Raw genomic sequence first — 22,642 nt, 5'->3', positions numbered from 1 at the left:
ATTAGGCGGCCACTTCCTAGACTTTACACCAAAAGCACAAGCAACAAAAGAAAAAATAGATAAATGGGAACTCCTCAAGCTTAGAAGTTTCTGCACCTCAAAGGAATTTCTCAAAAAGGTAAAGAGGCAGCCAACTCAATGGGAAAAAATTTTTGGAAACCATGTATCTGACAAAAGACTGATATCTTGCATATATAAAGAAATCCTACAACTCAATGACAATAGTACAGACAGCCCAATTATAAAATGGGCAAAAGATATGAAAAGACAGCTCTCTGAAAAGGAACTACAGATGGCCAAGAAACACATGAAAAAATGTTCAGCTTCACTAGCTATTAGAGAGATGCAAATTAAGACCACAATGAGATACCATCTCACACCAATTAGAATGGCTGCCATTAAACAAACCGTAAACTACAAATGCTGGAGTGGATGTGGAGAAATTGGAACTCTTATTCATTGTTGGTGGGACTGTATAATGGTTCAGCCACTCTGGAAGTCAGTCTGGCAGTTCCTTAGAAAACTAGAAATAGAGTTACCATTCGATCCAGCGATTGCACTTCTCACTATATACCCGGAAGATCGGAAAGCAGTGACACGAACAGATATCTGCACACCAATGTTCATAGCAGCATTATTCACAATTGCCAAGAGATGGAAACAACCCAAATGTCCTTCAACAGATGAGTGGATAAATAAAATGTGGTATATACACACAATGGAATACTACACGGCAGTAAGAAGGAACGACCTCATGAAACATGACAACATGGATGAACCTTGAAGATATAATGCTGAGCGAAATAAGCCAGGCACAAAAAGAGGAATATTATATGCTACCACTAATGTGAACTTTGAAAAATGTAAAACGAATGGTTTATAATGTAGAATGCAGGGGAACTGGCAATAGAGAGCAATTAAGGAAGGGGTAACAGTAATCCAAGAAGAACAGATACGCTATTTAATGTTCTGGGGATGCCCAGGAATGACTATGGTCTGTTAATTTCTGATGGATATAGTAGGAGCAAGTTCACAGAAATGTTGCTATATTATGTAACTTTCTTGGGGTAAAGTAGGAACAGGTTGGTTAAGTTAGTTGTCTTTTTCTTATTCCCTTGTTATGGTCTCTTTGAAATGTTCTTTTATTGTATGTTTGTTTTTTGTGTTTTTTTTTTTTTAATTTTTTTTTTCATACAGTTGATTTAAAAAAGAAAAAAAACGTTAAAAAGAAAAAAAAACAAGGAAAAAATATGTAGTGCCCCCTTGAGGAGCCTGTGGAGAATGCAGGGGTATTGGCCTACCCCACCTCAATGGTTGCTAACATGACCACAGACATAGGGGACTGGTGGTTTGATGGGTTGAGCCCTCTACCATAGGTTTTACCCTTGGGAAGACGGTTGCTGCAAAGGAGAGGCTAGGCCTCCCTGTATTTGTGCCTAAGAGTCTCCTCCTGAATGCCTCTTTGTTGCTCAGATGTGGCCCTCTCTCTCTGGCTAAGCCAACTTGAAAGGTGAAATCACTGCCCTCCCCCCTACGTGGGATCAGACACCCAGGGGAGTGAATCTCCCTGGCAACGTGGAATATGACTCCCGGGGAGGAATGTAGACCTGGCATCGTGGGACGGAGAACATCTTCTTGACCAAAAGGGGGATGTGAAAGGAAATGAAATAAGCTTCAGTGGCAGAGAGATTCCAAAAGGAGCTGAGAGGTCACTCTGGTGGGCACTCTTACGCACACTTTAGACAACCCTTTTTAGGTTCTAAAGAATTGGGGTAGCTGGTGGTGGATACCTGAAACTATCAAACTACAACCCAGAACCCATGAATCTCGAAGACAATTGTATAAAAATGTAGCTTATGAGGGATGACAATGGGATTGGGAAAACCATAAGGACCACACTCCACTTTGCCTAGTTTATGGATGGATGTGTAGAAAAATAGGGGAAGGAAACAAACAAACAAACAGACAAAGGTACCCAGTGTTCTTTTTTACTTCAATTGCTCTTTTTCACTTTAATTATTATTCTTATTATTTTTGTGTGTGTGCTAATGAAGGTGTCAGGGATTGATTTAGGTGATGAATGTATAACTATGTAATGGTACTGTGAACAATTGAATGTACAATTTGTTTTGTATGACTGTGTGGTATGTGAATATATCTCAATAAAATGAAGATAAATAAATAAATTAAAAAATTAAAAAAAAAAGGTATCTGCAGCTTTTAAAATGAGACTATTATAAAACGATGGGCTTATAACTTTTGCATGCACCAATAAAGGAAGCTATTACCTCTTTCAGAATTTGTTAGACACCTGAAACAAAGTTACAGCTTTGAAAATATTAATCACAGGTCATATCGCTGCTTTGTGTGCATGAAGTATGTTTATCAGCATTGCTCTGACAACGTGCCTGGGAGCATTTCTCATACTTGCAGCCAACTTACAGTAGAGGGCACTGCCGTCAAGCAGGACACACATACAGAAAATCACTAGTTAGCACAGGCTCAGTGCAAGTGCAGGTTCTTTTTCAGAAATTACCCATTCCAGCACTGGTTTGAAACTAGGTGAGTAATAACTCTTGGGGGTCAATTTTTTAAAACTTTGCTGTCATTTTTAAGGAAAAACAGCAATATGTCTTTTAACCTGGTGTATCACTCACTGACACTCAATCCTTTCCAGCAAGGAGGTTCCCCTCTAATGATCTTCTACAGATGGGGTTATAGGAATTTTCCAGATGGACAGAGAAAATCAGGGATCCACACACTTGCTGAACACTGATCTTACCATTGAAGCCATCCTGGTCCAGATCTCCCAAAGGTGCTATGGCACTGCCGAATCTTGCAAAAACCTCAAACCCATTCAGCTTTGTTGTTTGGAAGTCTCCTGAAGCTTTCTGCAGAGACACCGAGACCTGGCCCACCTCTTGGAGTTTGCCATCAGAGCCACGATCCATGAAGAGAGGTGCTCCAATAAACACATCTGCGTAACTAAAAGAGTGGAATCTTTTTACCAAAGCAAAATCAGATTCCATCTCTTAATAGTCATTTTCTCATCTATTAATAATCATGTTCCTTCTTATTAAAACTCCATTTCCCTCTTTCCACATCTCTCACAGCCAGATTGTAGCATAAAATGATTACCATCTAAGCCTTCTCTCAGCTCTGCTTACAAACTATGAGCCATTCATAACCACTCTATTCTTTGATGGCATAAAAACTGTTGAAAGAAATTATGACCAACATAGAGGCTTTCTAGTATTCATGATTAAGGTTGCTTCAAATTGGTTCCTTAAATAGGAAGATTAGCAAGAAGGGACAGAGAAACAGAAGAAAAATTCTTTAGTTTTAGTACAGCATTCAAAAACATAAGAGAAAATGGTTTCTGGATACATTTTTGTAAACTTACTTATCCCCATTAATGTCAGTGGCAGCTACAGAAAATCCGAAATATGCAGCCATCTGGATAATGACATGAAAATGAAATGTTTAGAGTTTGTCCAACTAGCTTAGATAATTAACACTTGCAGTATATTTTTCAAATAGAAAGGGCTAATTTTATTCTCTGCATAGAGTGTGTGAATCTAAATTTCTTCTTTTTTTAATTTTACTAAAACAATGACAATCTAGAAATGAGGCCTGTTTATTTCCCCAGATTTGCAGGCAAAACATTTTCTAAATATATCATTCCTGTATCTTTTCAATGTCTTCAACAAATGTCACTTAAGTACAACAACTCTTCTCCCCAGGTCTAACCTGTTATTGCCTTCCTCTCCACTAGCCAAAACATGCCAGACGCAGGCACACTATCAGAAAATAGTCACAAGCATTTAACTGAGCCAAAGAAGTGATATATGGAATGAGGATATGAACTCAGGATAATAAGAATTACTAATGAACCAAAAATTGGCTTTCCAATCCCAGTGTGGAAGTACTACTCCTCCTCTAAAGAAATTACTTTTTGGAACATGAGTTAGTACTCATCTCACATCTCAATCAATTACTTGCCAGGTGGTTTTCCTTCTGAATTGGGTTTATTACGTGCTTACTATGAGTAGGGAGAAGAGATACACTCTCCCCCACCATAGAAGACTCCTAGCTATTACAGACAGAGCAGCCTGGCTGGAAATAAATGTGAAAATGAAAAGGTCTAAAGAGAGCCCAACATGCAAAACAAAACTAGAAAATGATAGATTAAAGAGAGCTAAGGTAGATGAGTCAACAAATTAAAAGAGGAAAATGAGCCCATCTTCCACATTTTGATAACTGAGATATCAGGAGGGTACAAAAAGGGAGATTCCTAAATATCTATTTTGGGTAGATATAGTGTAATTGAGAAAATGAAAGGCATATTCTATGTCCAATTACAAGATAAGGGCACATGTAGTATCAAGCACTGTGTTTGGGGTACCAGGTTGATTTGTTCATTAGAATTTAATAGAATACTGTTCTTGGACCTTAGTTTCTCAGAGTGTAAAGAAAGGATGGCATTTACTGGGTTCCTGGGACAAGCTCCGTCTTGGGTACCAGGACTGAAATGTTTTCATTGGATTTTCACAAAAACCCAGAAGGAAGTTTCTAAATTTCTATAAACGAGGAACCAGATTTACAGTGACAAACACCTTGTCCAATGCAATAACAGATTGAGCACAGAGAGCCCAAGGGCTTTGGGTCTGTCTTAACCCAAAGCCTTCTAGCACTCCCACTATCCCACAGCTGCTGAGGAAGAAAAAAGAAATCATCATTGACTATATAACATGATCCAGAGACTTGTACATAGCCAGACAGGAGAAGCTATCATTATTAATAATTTAATTCTTTGAGACATAATACAGAATATCATAGAAGCCTGTACTACTTATAAAGAATGTGTAGTACTTAAATATATTACTTTTAAACTGAAGAATGTTTTGGTTCATGTACAAATAAGTGAAGTTTGCTTATAGTGTTTATGCTACACACATCTGTACCATGCTTTGTTATGCATCTAATAAAATTAAAAGACATGGATCATGCCTTTTTAAAAGAGAATTCAGTCATCAGCAAAGAAAACAGAAGTTTCTGTGGTTTTGTTTGCCTGACATGTATGTGTGTAACTTGATTTTGTTATCTCTGTAAAACAAACAAAAGAATAGCCATACCATGTAACTTCAAAAGGCTTTGCTTAAGCAAATTACTTTTAATTAAAATAAAGGTGAAATATTTAAAGCCTATGTTGTATTTAGAATAATGAATCTTACGGAATCATTAAGCCATTATGATATGGCCAAGAAAAATTTTAAAACATTAGGAAATGCTGATGATAAAATGTTAAGTGAAGAAAGTTACAAAATTAAAAACAGGGTGTGAACCATTTTTTGTTTTATACAGACACACACACACAAAAGCAAAGAAATACACAATGATAATAATGATTATTGCTGGATGGGATTATAGTTGACTTTTATATTTTTCATTATTTCTTAAATCTTCTCCAATGAATATACATTGCTTTTATAATCAAGGGGAAAAACATTATTTTAAAAGCATACCTGCTCACCAGTGAAATTGTGTAAGGAAGACATGTCTTTCCCATCATAAATATAAACCTGTTCAGGAAAAAGAGTAGTATATAAAATGCAGTAACATATAAGATAACCTAGCAATTTTTAAAAACACCTTTTAACTTTCCTACCATTCCTAAAGTCCTCGCTGCTCTTGGAACTCCTGAAACAAAATCTGGAGGGGGAAAAAAACTTTAATTACTCATTTTTAAGACCAAGACTGGAGATTGCAAGAGAGAGTAGATACGTCAGAAAGCTTTAAATTTTGTTTTACTATTTCAGTAGAAAACAAATTATTTTTTTTTTTAATTGGTATACCATTGTAAATGACCCTGGCATTTTTTAATCATGAGATTCGATCTTTAAACAGTATAGAAAATCACTAGGACCTTCAAAAATAAATGCATGCTTGCCCTCAGGGCAACTGGAATCTTATCAGAAACTGAACAGATAAGATAAAGTGGAATAAGAATGAAGAAAAGTTATATTTACACTAACGCAAAATAATATAGAGTAAACTGAAAGGAGCTGAAGGGGGCTGTGGCACAGAAACATGATCGAACTCACGTGCAGTCTAGCATTTCTAAATAAAGCTCTGAAGGAAGAGGAATGAACAGAGGGAAGAGGAAGTAATGACATTACAAGAAACAGCCCTGGAGGCAGAAGGTTACAAATTATGCCTAAAGAAGGAAGAAACTAAGATCCCCAAGAGGAATGACTTTGTTGAAAGCAAGGACGAAGGAGCTGAAGAAATAACTGAAGTGCTGAAGGCTGGAAAGGACCAGGAGAAGGGGAAGAGACTGAGGCAGACAGCAGCTGTCTCAATCTCAATGGCCATTAGAGAGAGTTCAACACAGACTGAGGTTCCACTCTTGTCAATGCACTAACGTCTCCCTCATTTCTCATGTTAAATTCCCTAATGATGGTCTCAAAACGCTTTCATTGTTGAAAATTTTCAATGCCACATGATTCAAATGCTTAACTAAATTTTGTTTTTTTAAAAAAAGAGTTTAATAAAGTTCAAGAGCATCATACCATCTATGCCATCACCATTGAAATCTCCAACAGCCACAGAGTAACCTAGATGGGGAACCAAAGGTGAAACTCCATGAGGGCAGGAATGGTTGCTTACCTTCAGCACACAGACAAGCCAACTTTCCTTGAAAATATTTTCAAGTAACTCCTTTAATTATGTAATATTTTGTCCCCTGGGGTAACAGATATATATGGAGATGACATATGTATCTGTTAATGAATGAATCTCAATGGAAATAATCAATCCAAATATTCTATTAGAATTACCTCTATTAGAAAATAGGACTGTTATTAACTTTACAAAGAAGTCAGTTAAAAATAGTAAATTTGCAATTCATCATTAAGGAGCAATAAATAAGAGATTCTCTCAACTGATGAAAATACTATTTCTGTCATGGGTGACTTGGTTTAATAAATAAGAGAGAAATTTAAAAAGAAAAACCTAGTAAATCTGTTAAACTCCAAAACTGTAGTTTAACATAGTGGATAAAAGTTCAAGAGTCAGACTGCTTGGGTGTGAATATCAGAACAGCAAGTTCTAAGCAAGTAACCTGCCACTCTGTGTCTCAGCTTCCTCATTTACAAAATGGGAATAATAACACTATACTTTCAGAGTTGTTGTGAGAATTAAGTAAGTTAATACAGATAAAGCACTTAGAGTAATGCCTAAGTGAGCATGTTAACCGCTTACTATGTTAAATGTTAGCTGATGTATTAATATTATATAACCACTCTTAAATTTCATTTACTGCTATGAAATATCACCTAAGTACACAACAAAAATTTGAAATTGTACATTCATTATATTTCTTTAAAATTGTAATATATTATACACAAATACAGTACAGATACAGTACAACTCTTAAGTAGAGTCTATTCTTTGGTTTTACCTACCCAAATAACTGTCATCAAAAATCGCTTGTGCAGTCCGAGTTGCTAACTGGTTATTATACTTGATGCTGTAAACTTTGGGGTCATATTTAGATACAATTTCTGCCACCTGATCTGAAATTAGCTGACCTAAAAAAAACAACAGAATAAATGACAACCTTCTAAAGGGAGCTTTATCATGCAGATGAAGGGTAGCACGGGCATACAAGGAAGCAATAGCATTAAATATTAGCATTTCTAATTATTAGCCTTAAATAACTCTCACTGAAAGTACTAAATGTGGAATTTGATATTTTTTTCACTTTCAATTATTCCTACTCAAGCCAGAACTTTAAAAAAAAAAGAATCAAGAATTACAGAACTTGCTTTGATTCACTAAAAATCAATGTTAAATAAATAGAACAATAAAATCAAGGGCTATTTCCCAACCAAACTTGAAAAATCTTGAAATCTTTAAAACTTGAAAAATCTGCTGAAACAATACTTTCAGCTGTATAATCAGAAGAAATGGTTTGACTGGATTTTAACTAGTTATTTGGACACTTTTATGAGGCAACATATATGGGTTAGTTTACCTTTCTTCACAACCTTAAGTTATCAGGTAAACAAGAAATCTAGGTGACTACACAAAAACCAGACACCCCTCCCCCCAAAAAGAGGTTGGTTTAAATATCAAAAGTCATCTCTGTGAGAAAAATGATCTCTTTGTTCCTGCTGTTTTAGGAGGAAATTCATAATAGCTCAAGTTTTCAATTCTGTTCCAATTTGTCCATTCATATAAATTGTGTCTTTAGGGCAGAAACACTTTCTGTTTGGTCCACCGCTTTATTCTTGGTGCCTGAATAGTAGCTAACACATAGCAGAAAGTCAATAAATAGTTCTTGAATCAAAGATTACAGGAAAATCAATCATCTCTTTGGGATAGAACAGCATTATTATTTTCTCTATTTTTATAGTTACAATTCTGAAATCTATGAAGTAATTCATCTAACATACTTACTTATCCAAGGTGCAACCTGCCTATTCTAAACTTATTAAAGCAAAATATCCTCTGGTCATTCACTGAGTCTTTTAGTTACAAATTATAGGCCATTTATAATAAAACTCCAGGAAACATAATATCAATGGTATCTATCTGTTCCAATCTATAAAAGATAGGAATGCATACAGACATTCTGTAATACTTAAGGTATTAAACATCTAAAAGTCAGTTAAAGATACAGGTTAGACCCCTTAAAAAGGCATTGTCAACAAGCAGTCCTGACTGAGAATCACAAAATCTAGCTTCCTTGACTGAAAGTTTTGGTTCTCAGGCACGCCTGTCAGTTATGTCCTTCCCTTTCTGTGTACACAATGACAAAGCCAGCAGCAAAGAAGAAAAACAAGATCATGCTTTATATGCAACCAGAAAATATTAATATCCCCCATTTTCTCATATGTACTTTAGAACTGCTGTTTTTCTTTCATTAAAAAAACTGTAAAATCCAATTAAGATATTCCCCCAATTATTTCACTTCCCAATAGATGTATATTGCATGGAAATTCAAAATTTTCAGTATTAATATGCCTCACATCTTGCTCCCTGCCCTTTGCCTGATTTTTCTCTTTCCTTCATTTCCTCTTCTACCTTTCCTTTTCAACTTTCCATTTATTCCCATCTCTTATTCCTTCTCATTCATCTTCCATCTTACTTTCCTTCAGTGATTGTTTTTAACCTTCCCTTTTCTATAAAGCAAAAAGCAAGCACAGATTTTCCTACACAAAAGCAAGTAAGAAAAACATAGTATAGAATAAATTTAGAATTAGAAAGTGCTAGCAAACCAAAATAGTCAAAGGTTTTTGAATTCTTCCAAATACTGACTGCCAGAATATCAGAATGCTAATAAGCAGAATTCTGATCTTGAAAGTGTCACTTTTTAGCAGAAAATAGTTATGTCAAATATTAACTAAATAAACAACTGTGTCTCTCTAATGGTAAAATGGAACATAAAATAAGCAGATAAGCAGAGGTTTGGTTACTTATTTTCATGTTATCAGCACATAATGATCTGTTACGCATTTGTTCAAATAGTAAATTTTAATAATTAGGCATCCCAAGATGTCTGAAGAAAGTAGTGTTTTATCTTTGTCAATGCCAGTTTAATATTTTTAAAAAACCTAATAAATCCTCCATTTAAAGAAAAGCCCCTAAACACTTAAAGAGATCATCCTTGATGCCAACGATTAATGAGAAAAAACTATTTAAATATTCTAATGAGCCAAGATACTGTAAAAACCATAAACTTTAAGAATGCCACAATTTGCCTATTATACATCAGTTCCTAATGAGCTCCCACACAACTCCTAGTATTTTCATCATGGCCTCTAGAGTACAGAGATGGAGAAGATAACTGTGAGGCAATTACAGACTAATTTATCAAGTACATAATTCCAACAATAAAAATAAACCATTTAAAATCACTTTGTGAATTTATTTTATAATTTACTTACAAATGTTCATTTTATTTTCTACAAGAACATACACACGATATACCTTTAAAAAAAACTGTTTTTTTTAATGTTTTATGTTATGTTAACTGTTTTTATTTTCCATTTCTTTCATATAATTTGAAAAATCTCACAGGCACATAATAAGGCCAGGTGAATCAGAGATATATAGTCATTGTTGGGTAATTTAAAAACATTAACCTACCTTGCCAATAAAAGCTACCAGGACCTCCAAGAAGTACTCTGTCAGCCTAAATTGAATCAAACAACAAAAAATACATATTGAAAAAACAGAAATTTTTAAAAATGAATGCAATGCAATAAACATAAAAGTTTTTAATACAAGTACATATACATATATATATACACACGTTAAAGGAAACAAAACCTTAAATCTCAAACCCATCCCAGATTCAGTGGTTTTCATTATACCTTTTTCTAAAATACAAGAAAATATAAAAGGAATGTTATAATACATTCCTTTAATATATGAAAATATAGTTTGGCAGATCAATTCTGTAGATCATAACTACTTTGTACGGTTGATATGAAGAACTATCGCAAAGTATACTGAAACAATAGGGAAAAGATATTACTCCTTTATTTTGTATATTAGGATTATTACTACATAGGCAAATTCCTGTTCTGATAAACACTGAAGAATTTTCTCTTCTGCTAAAGGAAAATTATGTTAGTGTCTGGCAGATCTAAACAGAAGTGAAGAAAGAATGTAAATTTTTCAGGGTATGCTATACCTTGAAACTATATATATATATAATACTTGACCAGTATTTCTTACTTTTATTTAAAACTGTGTATTTAGTATTTGAGCACAGTATTTTGAAAATGTCTTCTTACTGTAGGTAAGCATTTTTTTTTTTTTTTCACCTCTAAATGCACATATATCCCTTTCAAACTTTCAGCAGAGAAACTCCTGCCTCCGGCTATGTAAAAGCTACTTCTAACTTGTCTGCCTTAATATGACACCTTTTAATCAGAAATGGGTTTAAGAAAGTTAACAGTTAATTTACCAATAACTTTCATGGTATGAGAACATTTCTGTGATTATACTTGATGGAAACAGAAAACATGCAAATTTTTTTAATTATACCTATTTAAAAATAAAACATGCAATATTAAACATGGTATTTATTAATATACTCTCTCTCTGTTTCACTTCCTTAATTTTTGAATTACTCATAATTCAATATCAAATTGAGCCAATTAAAAATAAATTCCTTAGTATTATGGGAGTTAATTAACAGTCTAGAAAAAAATTAAACAGAAGAAAAATAAAGATGAAATAACATTTTAAAAAAAGGTAAGGAAATGCTTTATGCTTTATTATAGTTTTTCTGTATCACAGGACTGTAGTTTCTGTAGTGTTTAAAACACTCCTCTTATCTCATATTTTCAAGGAAAGCCATACTATAGGACCTCTACTTTTAACCAATATATTCTTAAGACTCACTAAAAGGAATGTTCATATACTCCACAAAAAGAGAAAATTATACAAAGAAAAATACTTAAGAATATTTGCCTTTGAAAATATACAAATAATTCTTAGATTAGAAAAATAGTTAAAATTATGAACTTTGAAGAGTCCATCATTTTAGTTAAAAATACATATAGCACTGCATGAGATTTCTTACAAAGTTACTTCAGCTTCACTTGGTGCCTGTAGGCCCAAAACAGACAGCAAAAATGCATGTTTCTCAGTGTTTATGGGACTAAACTCTTCAAAATAAAGCTCCCATTAATAGCTTGTGAGAAACCAATTTCAGCACAAAATAGAAAATTTTGAAAACTTCAGCATTCTACAAATCCATCTAGCTTGACATTTTAATTTTTAATATTTAACATTAAATCATATACTGAAGAGATTCTCTACTTTTCTCCATTCCTATTCTGATGTCTCCCTATTTCAAATAAGCAATGTCTACTAGGGAAGGAGGAAATAATATAAGGCAAAGACTGTCAAAACACATAGGTCAACTTTATTTTCTGCTTTCAGAAAACAGATAATGGTTTCAAAGAGGGTGAAGTATTGATCATTTATTTTTAATTCATGGTTTGGACAACAAGGTAGATCTAAATCTCATTCAGTCTTAAATGAGAACTTACTTTAGTAAAATCAATGCTGAATCCTCCTTGACAAAATCCCTGTCCATCAGCATCAATATTTTCTAAAATTAAAAAAAAAAAAGTGGAAATATACACAAACCCCAAAACAAGCAAACAACACAAAACAAAAAAAAAAAAAAAGAGAAAATCTGGTATCACTATAATCATAAGATAATGTACTAGTTTCTGGGACTGTTCATTCACTTGGGCATTTTAGTTATTATCACATTCTAACAAAGTTAGTTATGCATGTTTATCAGCACCATTTTCTCAGATATGGAAACAGAGAGACATTAAAGAACCTGTACTAGTGATTAGGGAATAGAAAGATCACCGAAGATGGTAGATTTCAAACTTTTTTTTTTTTTTTACCACAACCCACATACACACGTGTGTGTATGTATAAAAAACTAAATAAGAATTATTTTATTTTATTCACAAAATAAAATCATTGTTGTTATGTACAAAACACTCTGATATTTTCTATTTATTCCACTTTTTAAAATTACTAGTTTTGAGCCATTATATTGAGTTCATAAATCTTTAATGAGTTATGAACCGCAAACTGAAAACTCCAGTATGAAATTCTTATTACTATTACCCTATAGTTTCTAAATTCAGTTTTCATTAGATTATTGCAAATATTAGTAAAGGCAGATAGACATTCCTAATACATAAATTTTCCTCCACATACATTTTTTTACTTTTATAGCCAACAAAGGAAAACTATTTTTTAAAAGTAATTCAGAATTTCAGGAACTGGTAACTGAATGTTCTACAAAGAGCAAAATATGGAACTATTCTCACAACAGGTTTAGGTAGGTCTAAATAAAGTGGACATCTTTAAGTGTGACACTTTTAAATATTTTCCAATTGATAGTAGACTCAGTAGTTTTGCTCTTTTGTAGTTACTTCTTTTTTGAAGTTCTCACTAAAGGAGACTAATTTTGAAAAATTAGCCAATTAATTTAAACTAACCTTAATTATGAGCAATACTGTACATAGAAATAGAGATAAAGATGAACCTACAATACCCTTCAGTTATCAAAGAATTATTGTAACCAATGATAAAATATATAAATAAACACAATTTTGTGCTGTATTTTCCACTCAAATACAGGAACCAAAAATATCTATTTTCAGTCACAAGACAAACTTCTAAGAATTTTTGTCAAATAATCCCATCAAAAATTTTGAACTCATTTTAAAAACCAAGGAACCGCCCAACATTACACATTTATAACCAAATTTAGAATATTTTTTACAAAATAGCCTCAAGAGTGCAATGATATCCCAGTGCAAATTTTTCTAACCAAGAGGGAGTGGGAAAACATGAGACTGGGATTTCCAGAGTCTAGTGAATCATACTATGGAATTCTGCTCTGACCTCAAGTCAGTCATTTATTTCCTTTATTCAAGTTGCATCTGGGGAACTATTACAGGCTGTTTATAAAGACATCTTTTTGTGATTATTGTACTGTACAATCATCTGCTTTATTTGATTTCCAAAAATGTCCAGATAAACAACATGAGTGTCCTTTAAAATTTTCATAACAGTTACACATTAAACTTGGTGTTTACGCCAATTTTAAAAATTTCATGCCGAATATAATCCATTTCAGTGAAGGCCTTGTTGTTTACTTCAATAGACAATTAATATTCACATTTGTCAAGCCTGACAATAATATTACAAGCAGTAATATTAGTGGTTATTAGTAAGAACAGCTAATGTTCATTAAGCCCATACTGTAAACTAAGTACAGTACTAAGCATTTTGCCTGGTATCTTTTAAAATTGTTACAGCAATCTTGTGAGAGATACTATTATTACTCACAATTTACAGATCAGGAAAACTAAGGCTTATGGAAATTAAATAATTTGACCATAGTCAACCAGCTAGTAAGCAAGAGAGCACAGACCTAACCCAGGTCTGTCTACACAACACTGAACTATCTTAAATCAACAATTTATAATTCCCTAAGTAACAAGGGGAAGGAAAAGCCAACTAGAAATTGTAACCAAGAAAATCCATGTACAAATGATATTATCATCAGAAAGTAAGGCAGAGGGAACAAAAGACTTAGTCTGAGCACACAGATGACAGAGTATTAAAGCCATATGACTCACGGCTTAGGCACTTGGAACAAAAAGACACTAAACCTAGTGTGTAAAGTCAAGAATGGTCATAAATAAGGTTACAGAAGCAATACTAATCAGCAATAAAGTATGCTGATGATAGTGGAATTCCTTGCCCAGGGTGTCCAGATAGGTCGTGTTAAAAACAAAACCAACCAAACGAACAGAAAAACACAGTCTACTACCAGTACCACCACATCAAAAACAAGCAAATCATAAAGAAGTTACCAACGAGGCCCTTCAAAATTGGCATCACCACTAGGTTTCATATTTCTTGAAGTTCAAAGAAGATACAAAATACTAAAATTATAACTTTGAAGTCCTTTGTCCAATCAGCATATTATCAGTAATGAAACACGGGCCCATAGTGGTTAAGTAAATCTTAACTTCTGTTCCTGATTCTCTCTGCTGAAATATTTGGTGTCCAGTGGAACATGAAAAAGAATGACCTAAAAAATGCTCCAGGTATGAACACCATACTGCATTTCAATAAGCTGCTTCTACGGTCTGGAATAAAGAGCAGGAAGTAGTGCTCAGTTCTGTTACAGGCAGCTCATCAGCAGAGGCAGGAATATGACTCAGGTTCTAGGATCCCTGTTCCTGAGAGCTTTTTCTCAAGGCACGCTGCCCCTAGTAATTTGGGCCTGTCGGTATCTTAATATTTCAAAGGTTGACTCCAAAATCATGTACAATGATCAAGAGATACTGAAAGCCAGGCCTATTAGGAAGTAAGGCAATCTCTTTGCTGGGGGGAGAGGGGTGGCTTTCTTTGTGCTTTTTCTAAGAGTTGAGGTTTTATTATTTAGATCAGGGATCAGCAAACTTTTCTGTAAATACCAGATAGCAAATATTTTAGGCTTCAGGGACCATAACAGCTCTGTGGCAACTACTCAACTCCCAATACTCAATTTTCCTGTTTCTGACAATATGTAAACGAACGGGCATGGCTGTGTTCCAATAAAACTTTATAAACAAAAACAGGCCTGCAGGCCATGGCTCCTGACTTGATTTAGATGTTAAATACCTTAGAAAATAAGGTTTAAAATGATTTTATAACTTCTGTGCCTAAACCAAATAAGTAAAGCATTATGTGACAGATTTATCATACAAACACTGTTCGCATGATAAATTTTTTGAAGTTTTTAAAGTCCTTTAAAAACATGTTTAGAAAAGAACTAGTCATTATTAAAGATGCAAAATGACCAAAACTGAGGCGGGGCAAGAAGGCAGCATAGAGAGATGTGGACTTTAGTTAGTCCTCAGAGCAACCAGTAAATAGCCAGGAATAACTAGAAAATAGTCTGGAACAACAGTTGAGGGGACATCCAGAACTGGACACATATGGTACACCAGTCTGGAATGGGTGAAACAGCTGAGATTGCAGCATAGAATGGCAAATAAAGCTCCCCAAACTATGGAGCTGGTGCACTTCCCCCACTGGCACAGTAGGCTGAGTTGGAACACTCCCCTGTGGGAAAAAGAAGTGATAACTGCTGGGAGCAAGAGAACATAGCCCAACCATGCTCCAATCGCAGTTTAATTAACAAATTTGGACTACTGAATACAAGCTAAGCACAGATAAACTCGGAGTAAGAAGGAATAGAACCCTGAGATATCTCCTGGAAGGGAGGAAGCGGGGTGTGTGTAAAATGAATGAATGAATAAATGAATGAATGAATGAATGAATAAAGAAGATTTTGAAGTCAGCTTAGCTCAGAATACTGGAAAAAGCTGTGTCCCAAGAAAAGGGGCACATAGAACCAGATACCCATTCCAGTTGACCAGTGAAACTGGGGGCCTGGGACTGACTGAAAAGGTGGTTTCTATCTTTATTCCTTTTTTTTCTCTCATTCTAGTAGTTCATCGTAAAAAGCCTCAGGTATTTAGAATCATCAGCCCTGATCCAGGCAAGGGTGGAGTTAAGATAGTTAGATAAAAGAAGTCAAGTGAAGGACATAATTCCCTAAAGGGCTTATCTTCCCTAAGAAAAGGGGAGACAGGCCAAGCTCAAGTGGTTGCCCTCCCTTAAGAGAATTCAGACTCCAGGGCCTGGGGAACAAGAAGAAAAAAAAAACAGAAACAGCTTAAGCTTGATTTCTGATTCATCCTTGGCCCCTGGCAGGGACAGGGTCTGCTGAGAATTAAAGGCACTGCACCTCTTTATGCCAGTAGGGAGCTGCAGGCTGACAAGCACCACCTGCTGGGCAGGATAGGAAAAGTACAGAGACTAGAGAACTCACAGGAAAGTCTGACAACTTACTGGGTCTCATCCTTAGGGAAATTTGATACTGATCACACCCTCCTTCCTGAGACCTGGGCCTGTATGGTCTGGTAAATTCTGACTAGGGTAATCAAGGAAATGATATGCCTCGACAACAAAAAATTACAATTCACACAAGGAAAAATGAAGAAATGGCCCAGTAAAAGGAACAAATTTACACTTCAAGTGAGAAACAGGAGTTGAAATAACTAATTAAAGATGTTCAAACAAATCTCCTAAATCAAATCAATGAGTTGAAGGAAAATGTGGCAAAAGAGATAAAAGACATAAAGAAGACACTGGGTGACCATAAAGAAAACTTCATAAGCTTGAAAAAAACAAATGGTAGAACTTATGGGAATGAAAAGCAAAACAGAAGAGATGAAAAAAACAATGGAGACATACAACAGCAGCTTTGAAGAGGCAGAAGAAAGAATTCAGGAACTAGAGGACAGGACAGCTGAAGGTCTATACACAAAAGAACAGATAAGGAAAAGAATGGAAAACTATGAGCAGGGTCTCAGGGAATTGAAGGACAACATGAAGCACATGAATATGTGTGTCATGGGTGTCCCAGAAGGAGAAGGGAAAGGGGACAGAAAGAACAATAGAGGAAATAGTCACTGAAAATTTCCCATCTCTTATGAAAGACATAAAATTACAGATCCAAAAAGTGCTGCATACCCCAAACAGAATAGATCCAAATAGACCTACTCCAAGACATTTAATAGTCAGATTATCAAATGTCAAAGACAAAGAGAGAATTCTAAAAGCAGCAAGAGAACAGCGATCCATCACACACAAGGAAAGCTCAATAAGACTATGTGCAGAATTCTCAGTAGAAACCATGGAGGTGGGAAGGCAGCGGTATGATACATTTAAGATACTAAAAGAGAAAACTACCAACCAAGAATTCTATATCCAGAAAAACCGTCCTTCAAAAATGAGGGAGACGGGGGAATGAATCTCCCTGGTGACATGGGACACGACTCCCAGGAATGAGCCTGGCCCTGCCATTGAGGGACTGAAAATGTCTTCTTGACTAAGAGCGGGGGAAAAAGGTAATAAAATAAGGTTACAGTGGCTAAGAGATCTCAAATAGAGTCACGAGGCAATCCTTTTCAATATGCAAGCTCCAGCTAGATATCCCAAATGGCCACAGTATGCCATGCCCTTACCCACAGTAGTACCAAAATACCTAGGTCCCTATTTGAGATTCTGTAAAAGATTCACTCACTAAGTTTCATCTCTCAGAAACTTAAATCCACCAGAGAATTCCTATGCTAGACAGAGCCTAAAATCCAGAGGTAACAGCCTCTTTAAGAACAACCATCAGATACAGCCCCCTTCCCCTTAGTGTTATCACCCACTTTCAATATGAACAAGTTAGGGTGGTCACTGCCTAGACACCCCTAAAGATCGAGAAAGTGATTAAAAGAAAGGAAGGGGCAGCAAAGATAAGATAGGATTTATCAAAGGATTACAAATACTGAAACTTTATATAAGCATATACACACACACACACACACACACACACATATATATATATATATATACACACACAAATACACATATATTTTAGCTCTAGGGTATTAGAATAGCTAGAAGGAAATAACTGAAACGTAACTGTAAACTATAACATGCTTTGAAATTTGCTCTATAACTACTAGTTGAATTGTGCTTTGAAAGTCAGCATCTTTTTGCATATATCCTATATTTCATTATAAGGAAAGAACTGAAACTGTGAAACTGTAACCCATAACATTTTTTGAAATTACCTATATAACTGCTTGTTGAGCTGTACTTTGAAAGTTAACACCTTTCTGTATATATGTTATATTTTACAATAATGGAAATAATTGAAAATGGGGAATTGTAACCCATAGCATTCTTTGAAATTTGCTAACTACTTGTTGGATCGTACATTGAAAGTTATCACTGTTATGTACACATGTTAAAGTATACAATAAAAAATGACTTACAAAATGAGGGAGAGTTTTAAATATTTTCAGACACACAGACTCTGAGAGAGTTTGTGAACAAGATTCCTGTTCTACAAGAAATACCAAAGGGAGCACTACAGTCAGATAGGAAAAGCAAGGAGAGAAAGGTTTGGAGAAGAGTATAGAAATGAACACTATCAGTAAGGGTAAAAGAGAGGAAAAGAAAAATAAAATAAAATATGACATATAAAATCCACAAGGCAAAAAAAGTAGACAGTAGACATTACATTGAATGAAATTAGCCAGAAACAAAAGGACAAACACTGTACACTCCCACTAATATGAACTAACATTGATGAGCAAACGTTGAGAGTTAAAGTTGAGAACACAGGTTACAAGGAGACAGAAAGGGATGAGAGATCGGGCATTTGATGCTGAAGGAGTACAGAAGGTTCAAAAGGATTGACTGTATAGATCCAGAAATGGATAGCACATTACTTACTGTGTGATGGTAGCACAATACTGTAAGCCCTCCGAACAAAGATGAGTGTGAGTATGGTTGAAAGAGGAAGACTAGGGGCATGTATGACACCAGAAGGAGAGACAGAAGACAAAGACTGGAATTGTATAACTTAGTGAAACCTAGAGTGGTCAATGATGGTGATTAAATGTACAAAAATAAGAATGTATTTACATGAGGGAGAACAAATGAATGTCAGCATTGCAAGGTGCTGAAAATGGGATGGTATAGGGGAAAAAATACAATCAATGGAAACTAGAGTCTATAGTTAATGGTAATATTGTAAGATGCTTTCATTAATTGTAACGAAGGCAATACATCAAAGCTAAATGTCTTATTATAAGAGGGGGTATGAAGGAATGGTATGGGATTCTTGGCATTGGTGTTGTCTGACCTTTTCATTGTATTTTATTTTATTTTATTTTATATTTCCTTTTATCTTTTATTTTTTTAATCTTCATTTTTTTTCTCCTCTTCCTGTTTCTTTGCAAAAGTAACAGAAATATCCTCATATAGACTGTGGTGTGAATGCATAACTACGTGATTATACTGGGAATTACTGATTGTTTACTTAGGATGGATTGTATGGTGAGTGAATAAAACTTTAATAAATAAACGGAGGGATATAAGCGCTGGAGAAAATGTGGAGAGAGGGATGTATCTATTCCCTGGGAAAGTAGAATGGTGCAGCCCATCTGGAAGGCAGTATGGTGGTTCCACAGGAAGCTAAGAATGGGGTTGCCATTTGGTCCTGCAACCCTGTTATTGGGTTTATACTTGGAAGAACTGACAGCAGGGACAAGAATGGTCATTTGCACCCAGTATTTATGGCAGCAGTATTAATGATTTTCAATGGATGGAGGTAGCCTAAAGGTACATTGACTGATAAACGGAATGGTGAACAGTAGTGTACGTATACAATGGAATACTGAGCAGTGACAAGAAGGAATGAAGTTGTGAAGTATGTAACTAGATGAATGGATCTTGAGGACAGTATGTCGAGTGAAATAAGCCAGAATCGAAAAGACAAACATTATAACACCTCAATAATATGGACTAACTATAACGTGAAAATTCTGAGAATTGAATCTGAGAGCCAGGTTAAAGGGGGAGGCTTATTGTAAAGATTCTTAGATTGTAAGCGCGTACAGCAGTTACATCGATTCATGAGTTGCAATGGTTATTTCTAAATTCTGAGATGCTGAGCTCTTTGTGTATAACCTGGTTGGTCCCTTGAACTTCAGGTATCTGTGTGACACCTGAGACTCTGAGCCAGAGTCCGGCAGCTATGAATGCCAGCATTACCCCATACAGCAATTGTTTAAAAAGCCGCAAAAGAGAGCAGACTTCAATTAGAGAGAAGAACCAAATGGACTTGCTTGGGACTAAGGGTAAAGGATGATATTGATGGTGTCTAAAAACTTCAACTTCTATGTGAGACCAAAGGAAGAGATGTTTATTTGGTGCAAAATCTATATTTTTCCATGGCACACTAAATAATTTAACTTGTATGATCAGCTTATTCAAACACCATAATTACATGGAATCTTGAATAGGGGGTGAGATCTGGTTGGTTTGTACAGGTTAGCGTGAAGCCCTGATACATCCCAGAGTAATCTGGGCAGAGAATAAAAAGTATTTGCAAAGCCCCCTTGAGGGACTGAGGGAAAATGTGGGAATATTAAACTTTCCCACCTGGGGAATTCCTGATATTCTTGCAACTATTGGAGAGTACCAGTTTAGTAGGCTGAGCTCTTGAACTTGGGGCTTGCTTTTATGAAGCTTGTTACTGCAAAGGACAGGCTAAGCCTACTGATAATTGTGTGTAAGAGTCACCCCCAGAGAACCTCTTTGGTTGCTCAGACGTGGCCTCTCTCTCTAAGCCAACTCTGCAGGTAAACTCACTGCCTTCCCCACTACATGGGACACAACTCCCACGGGTGTATACTCCCTGGAAATGTGGGACATGGCTCCCAGGAATGAGCCTACACCTGGCATTGTAGGATTGAGAAAGCCATCTGGACCAAAAAGGGGAAGAGAAATGAAACAAAGGTTCAGTGGCTGAGAGATTTCAAATGAAGTTGAGATGTCATTCTGAAGGTTATTCTTATGCAATATACAGATATTCCTTTTTAGTTTATTAGAATTGCTAGAAGGAAATACCTGAAACTGTTGAACTGCAACCCAGTAGCCTTGATTCTTGAAGATGAGTGTATAACTGTATATACTATATATTTTATACAGTGTGACCATGTGATTGTGAAAACCTTGTGGCTCACACTCCCTTTATCCAGTGTATGGACAGATGAGTAGAAAAATGGGAACAAAAATTAAATGAATAATAGGGTGATTAGGATGTTTTGGGTGTTCTTTTTTACTTCTATTTTTTTTGTTCTGTTTTTTTATTTTTTAGAGTAATGAAAATGTTCAAAAATTGAATGTGGAGATGAATGCACAACTATATGATGATACTGTGATCAACTGATTGTACATTTTGGATGATTGTATGGTATGTGAATATACCTCAATAAAATTGCATTTAAAAAAATGACCAAAGCTACCAGCCTAGCACAGCATCATCATCAGAATGTATGCTTTCAGGAAGCTTCCTCATACACTTACTCATGGAATTATCTAAACCTATACTTGTGAAAGCAGACCATATTCTCTCTATATAAGTTGTGCTTCTAGTGAATTAAAATAAAAGAGTAACTTTTCACACTCCCACGCTGCCTCAGAATATCCCACCCTGCCATTAGTAACATAAGGAGTTTTTGCACTGCCATTATGCCTCAGCATCTTAGACCCTATTGTTAGGTCCCTCAATGACCACCCCTGATATCTACTAAAACAAGATAAACAGCATCTCCCTCTAGTTTCCTACCTGGGTTCATGCTGCACTCTCAAGAAAATGTAAGCTTCCCAATTCCCACTTTGCTTGATCAACCATTACAGCTCCACCCAAATAATACTATAAAGGCATGGTCCCCAGGTGCACTGTAACCTCTTGCTCTCCACCTGCTTGGTTGAGCCTATGCTCCTGTTTTTCCGAGTGTGAACCTCCAAAGCCTGCTGTTCCTCTCAGTTCTAGGACCTGTGAGTACCAAAAAACTTCTCCTTCATACATCTCTGGTGTCACTTGTTCTTGTTGCACCTATCTATATAAAGAGTCTTAGAATACAGTGCTTCATATAGAGTCAATTGAAATGGAAAGCATTTTCTATTGTTAGTGATGCACGGGAAAGATCTCTTTGGAATAAAACAAGATCAGGATTCAACTTCTCATTTGAACACTCAGTACCATGAGATATGAAGGAAAAAATATATATTTCAGCTATCTCCATCTTAGTTCTCACACCTAATGAATGAGAAGAGTGAGTGTGTGTTTGTGTGTGTGTGTGTGTGTACATTACATAAAATATGTTACAAGCCTGGCACATAAGAGTTAGCTCATCTTCACTGCTATGAAATTATCTTCTCACAATAGGAATGTTTTTGCAAAACAGAAAAAAAACACAAATTGAGTCTGCAAATTTTCCACACTCTAACAAAGACTACAGCACCAACGACCAAAATGCCAATGTAAAGGTGGTGATGCAGATGGCATCATGCACTGAGGATAAAGCTGCCAACATCCTCCATCCAGGGTAGGGTATGTTTTCTAGCTGAGTTTTTACTATACCCTATTAAATAATATGGTTCTGGGTAG

General features: G+C 35.4%; 1 protein-coding gene across 2 annotated transcripts in view; it reads right to left on the bottom strand.

The window, feature by feature from the left end:
* ITGAV (integrin subunit alpha V) overlaps window positions 1-22,642 on the bottom strand; it is a 115,826-nt gene that overhangs the window by 51,371 nt on the left and 41,813 nt on the right. For both annotated transcript variants that reach the window (XM_037849112.1, XM_037849110.1), the window contains exons 5-12: window positions 12,075-12,136; window positions 10,156-10,201; window positions 7,467-7,592; window positions 6,573-6,617; window positions 5,669-5,712; window positions 5,526-5,582; window positions 3,404-3,456; window positions 2,783-2,985 (exon numbers count right to left, since the gene is read on the bottom strand). In XM_037849112.1, coding sequence (XP_037705040.1) covers window positions 2,783-2,985; window positions 3,404-3,456; window positions 5,526-5,582; window positions 5,669-5,712; window positions 6,573-6,617; window positions 7,467-7,592; window positions 10,156-10,201; window positions 12,075-12,136 — 636 coding nt within the window. The remainder of the gene's footprint in view (window positions 1-2,782; window positions 2,986-3,403; window positions 3,457-5,525; window positions 5,583-5,668; window positions 5,713-6,572; window positions 6,618-7,466; window positions 7,593-10,155; window positions 10,202-12,074; window positions 12,137-22,642) is intronic.

The sequence above is a fragment of the Choloepus didactylus genome, chromosome 9, assembly GCF_015220235.1.
Source record: "Choloepus didactylus isolate mChoDid1 chromosome 9, mChoDid1.pri, whole genome shotgun sequence".
Classification (NCBI taxonomy): Eukaryota; Metazoa; Chordata; class Mammalia; order Pilosa; family Megalonychidae; genus Choloepus; species Choloepus didactylus.
This window is presented reverse-complemented; position numbering and strand designations above follow the sequence as displayed.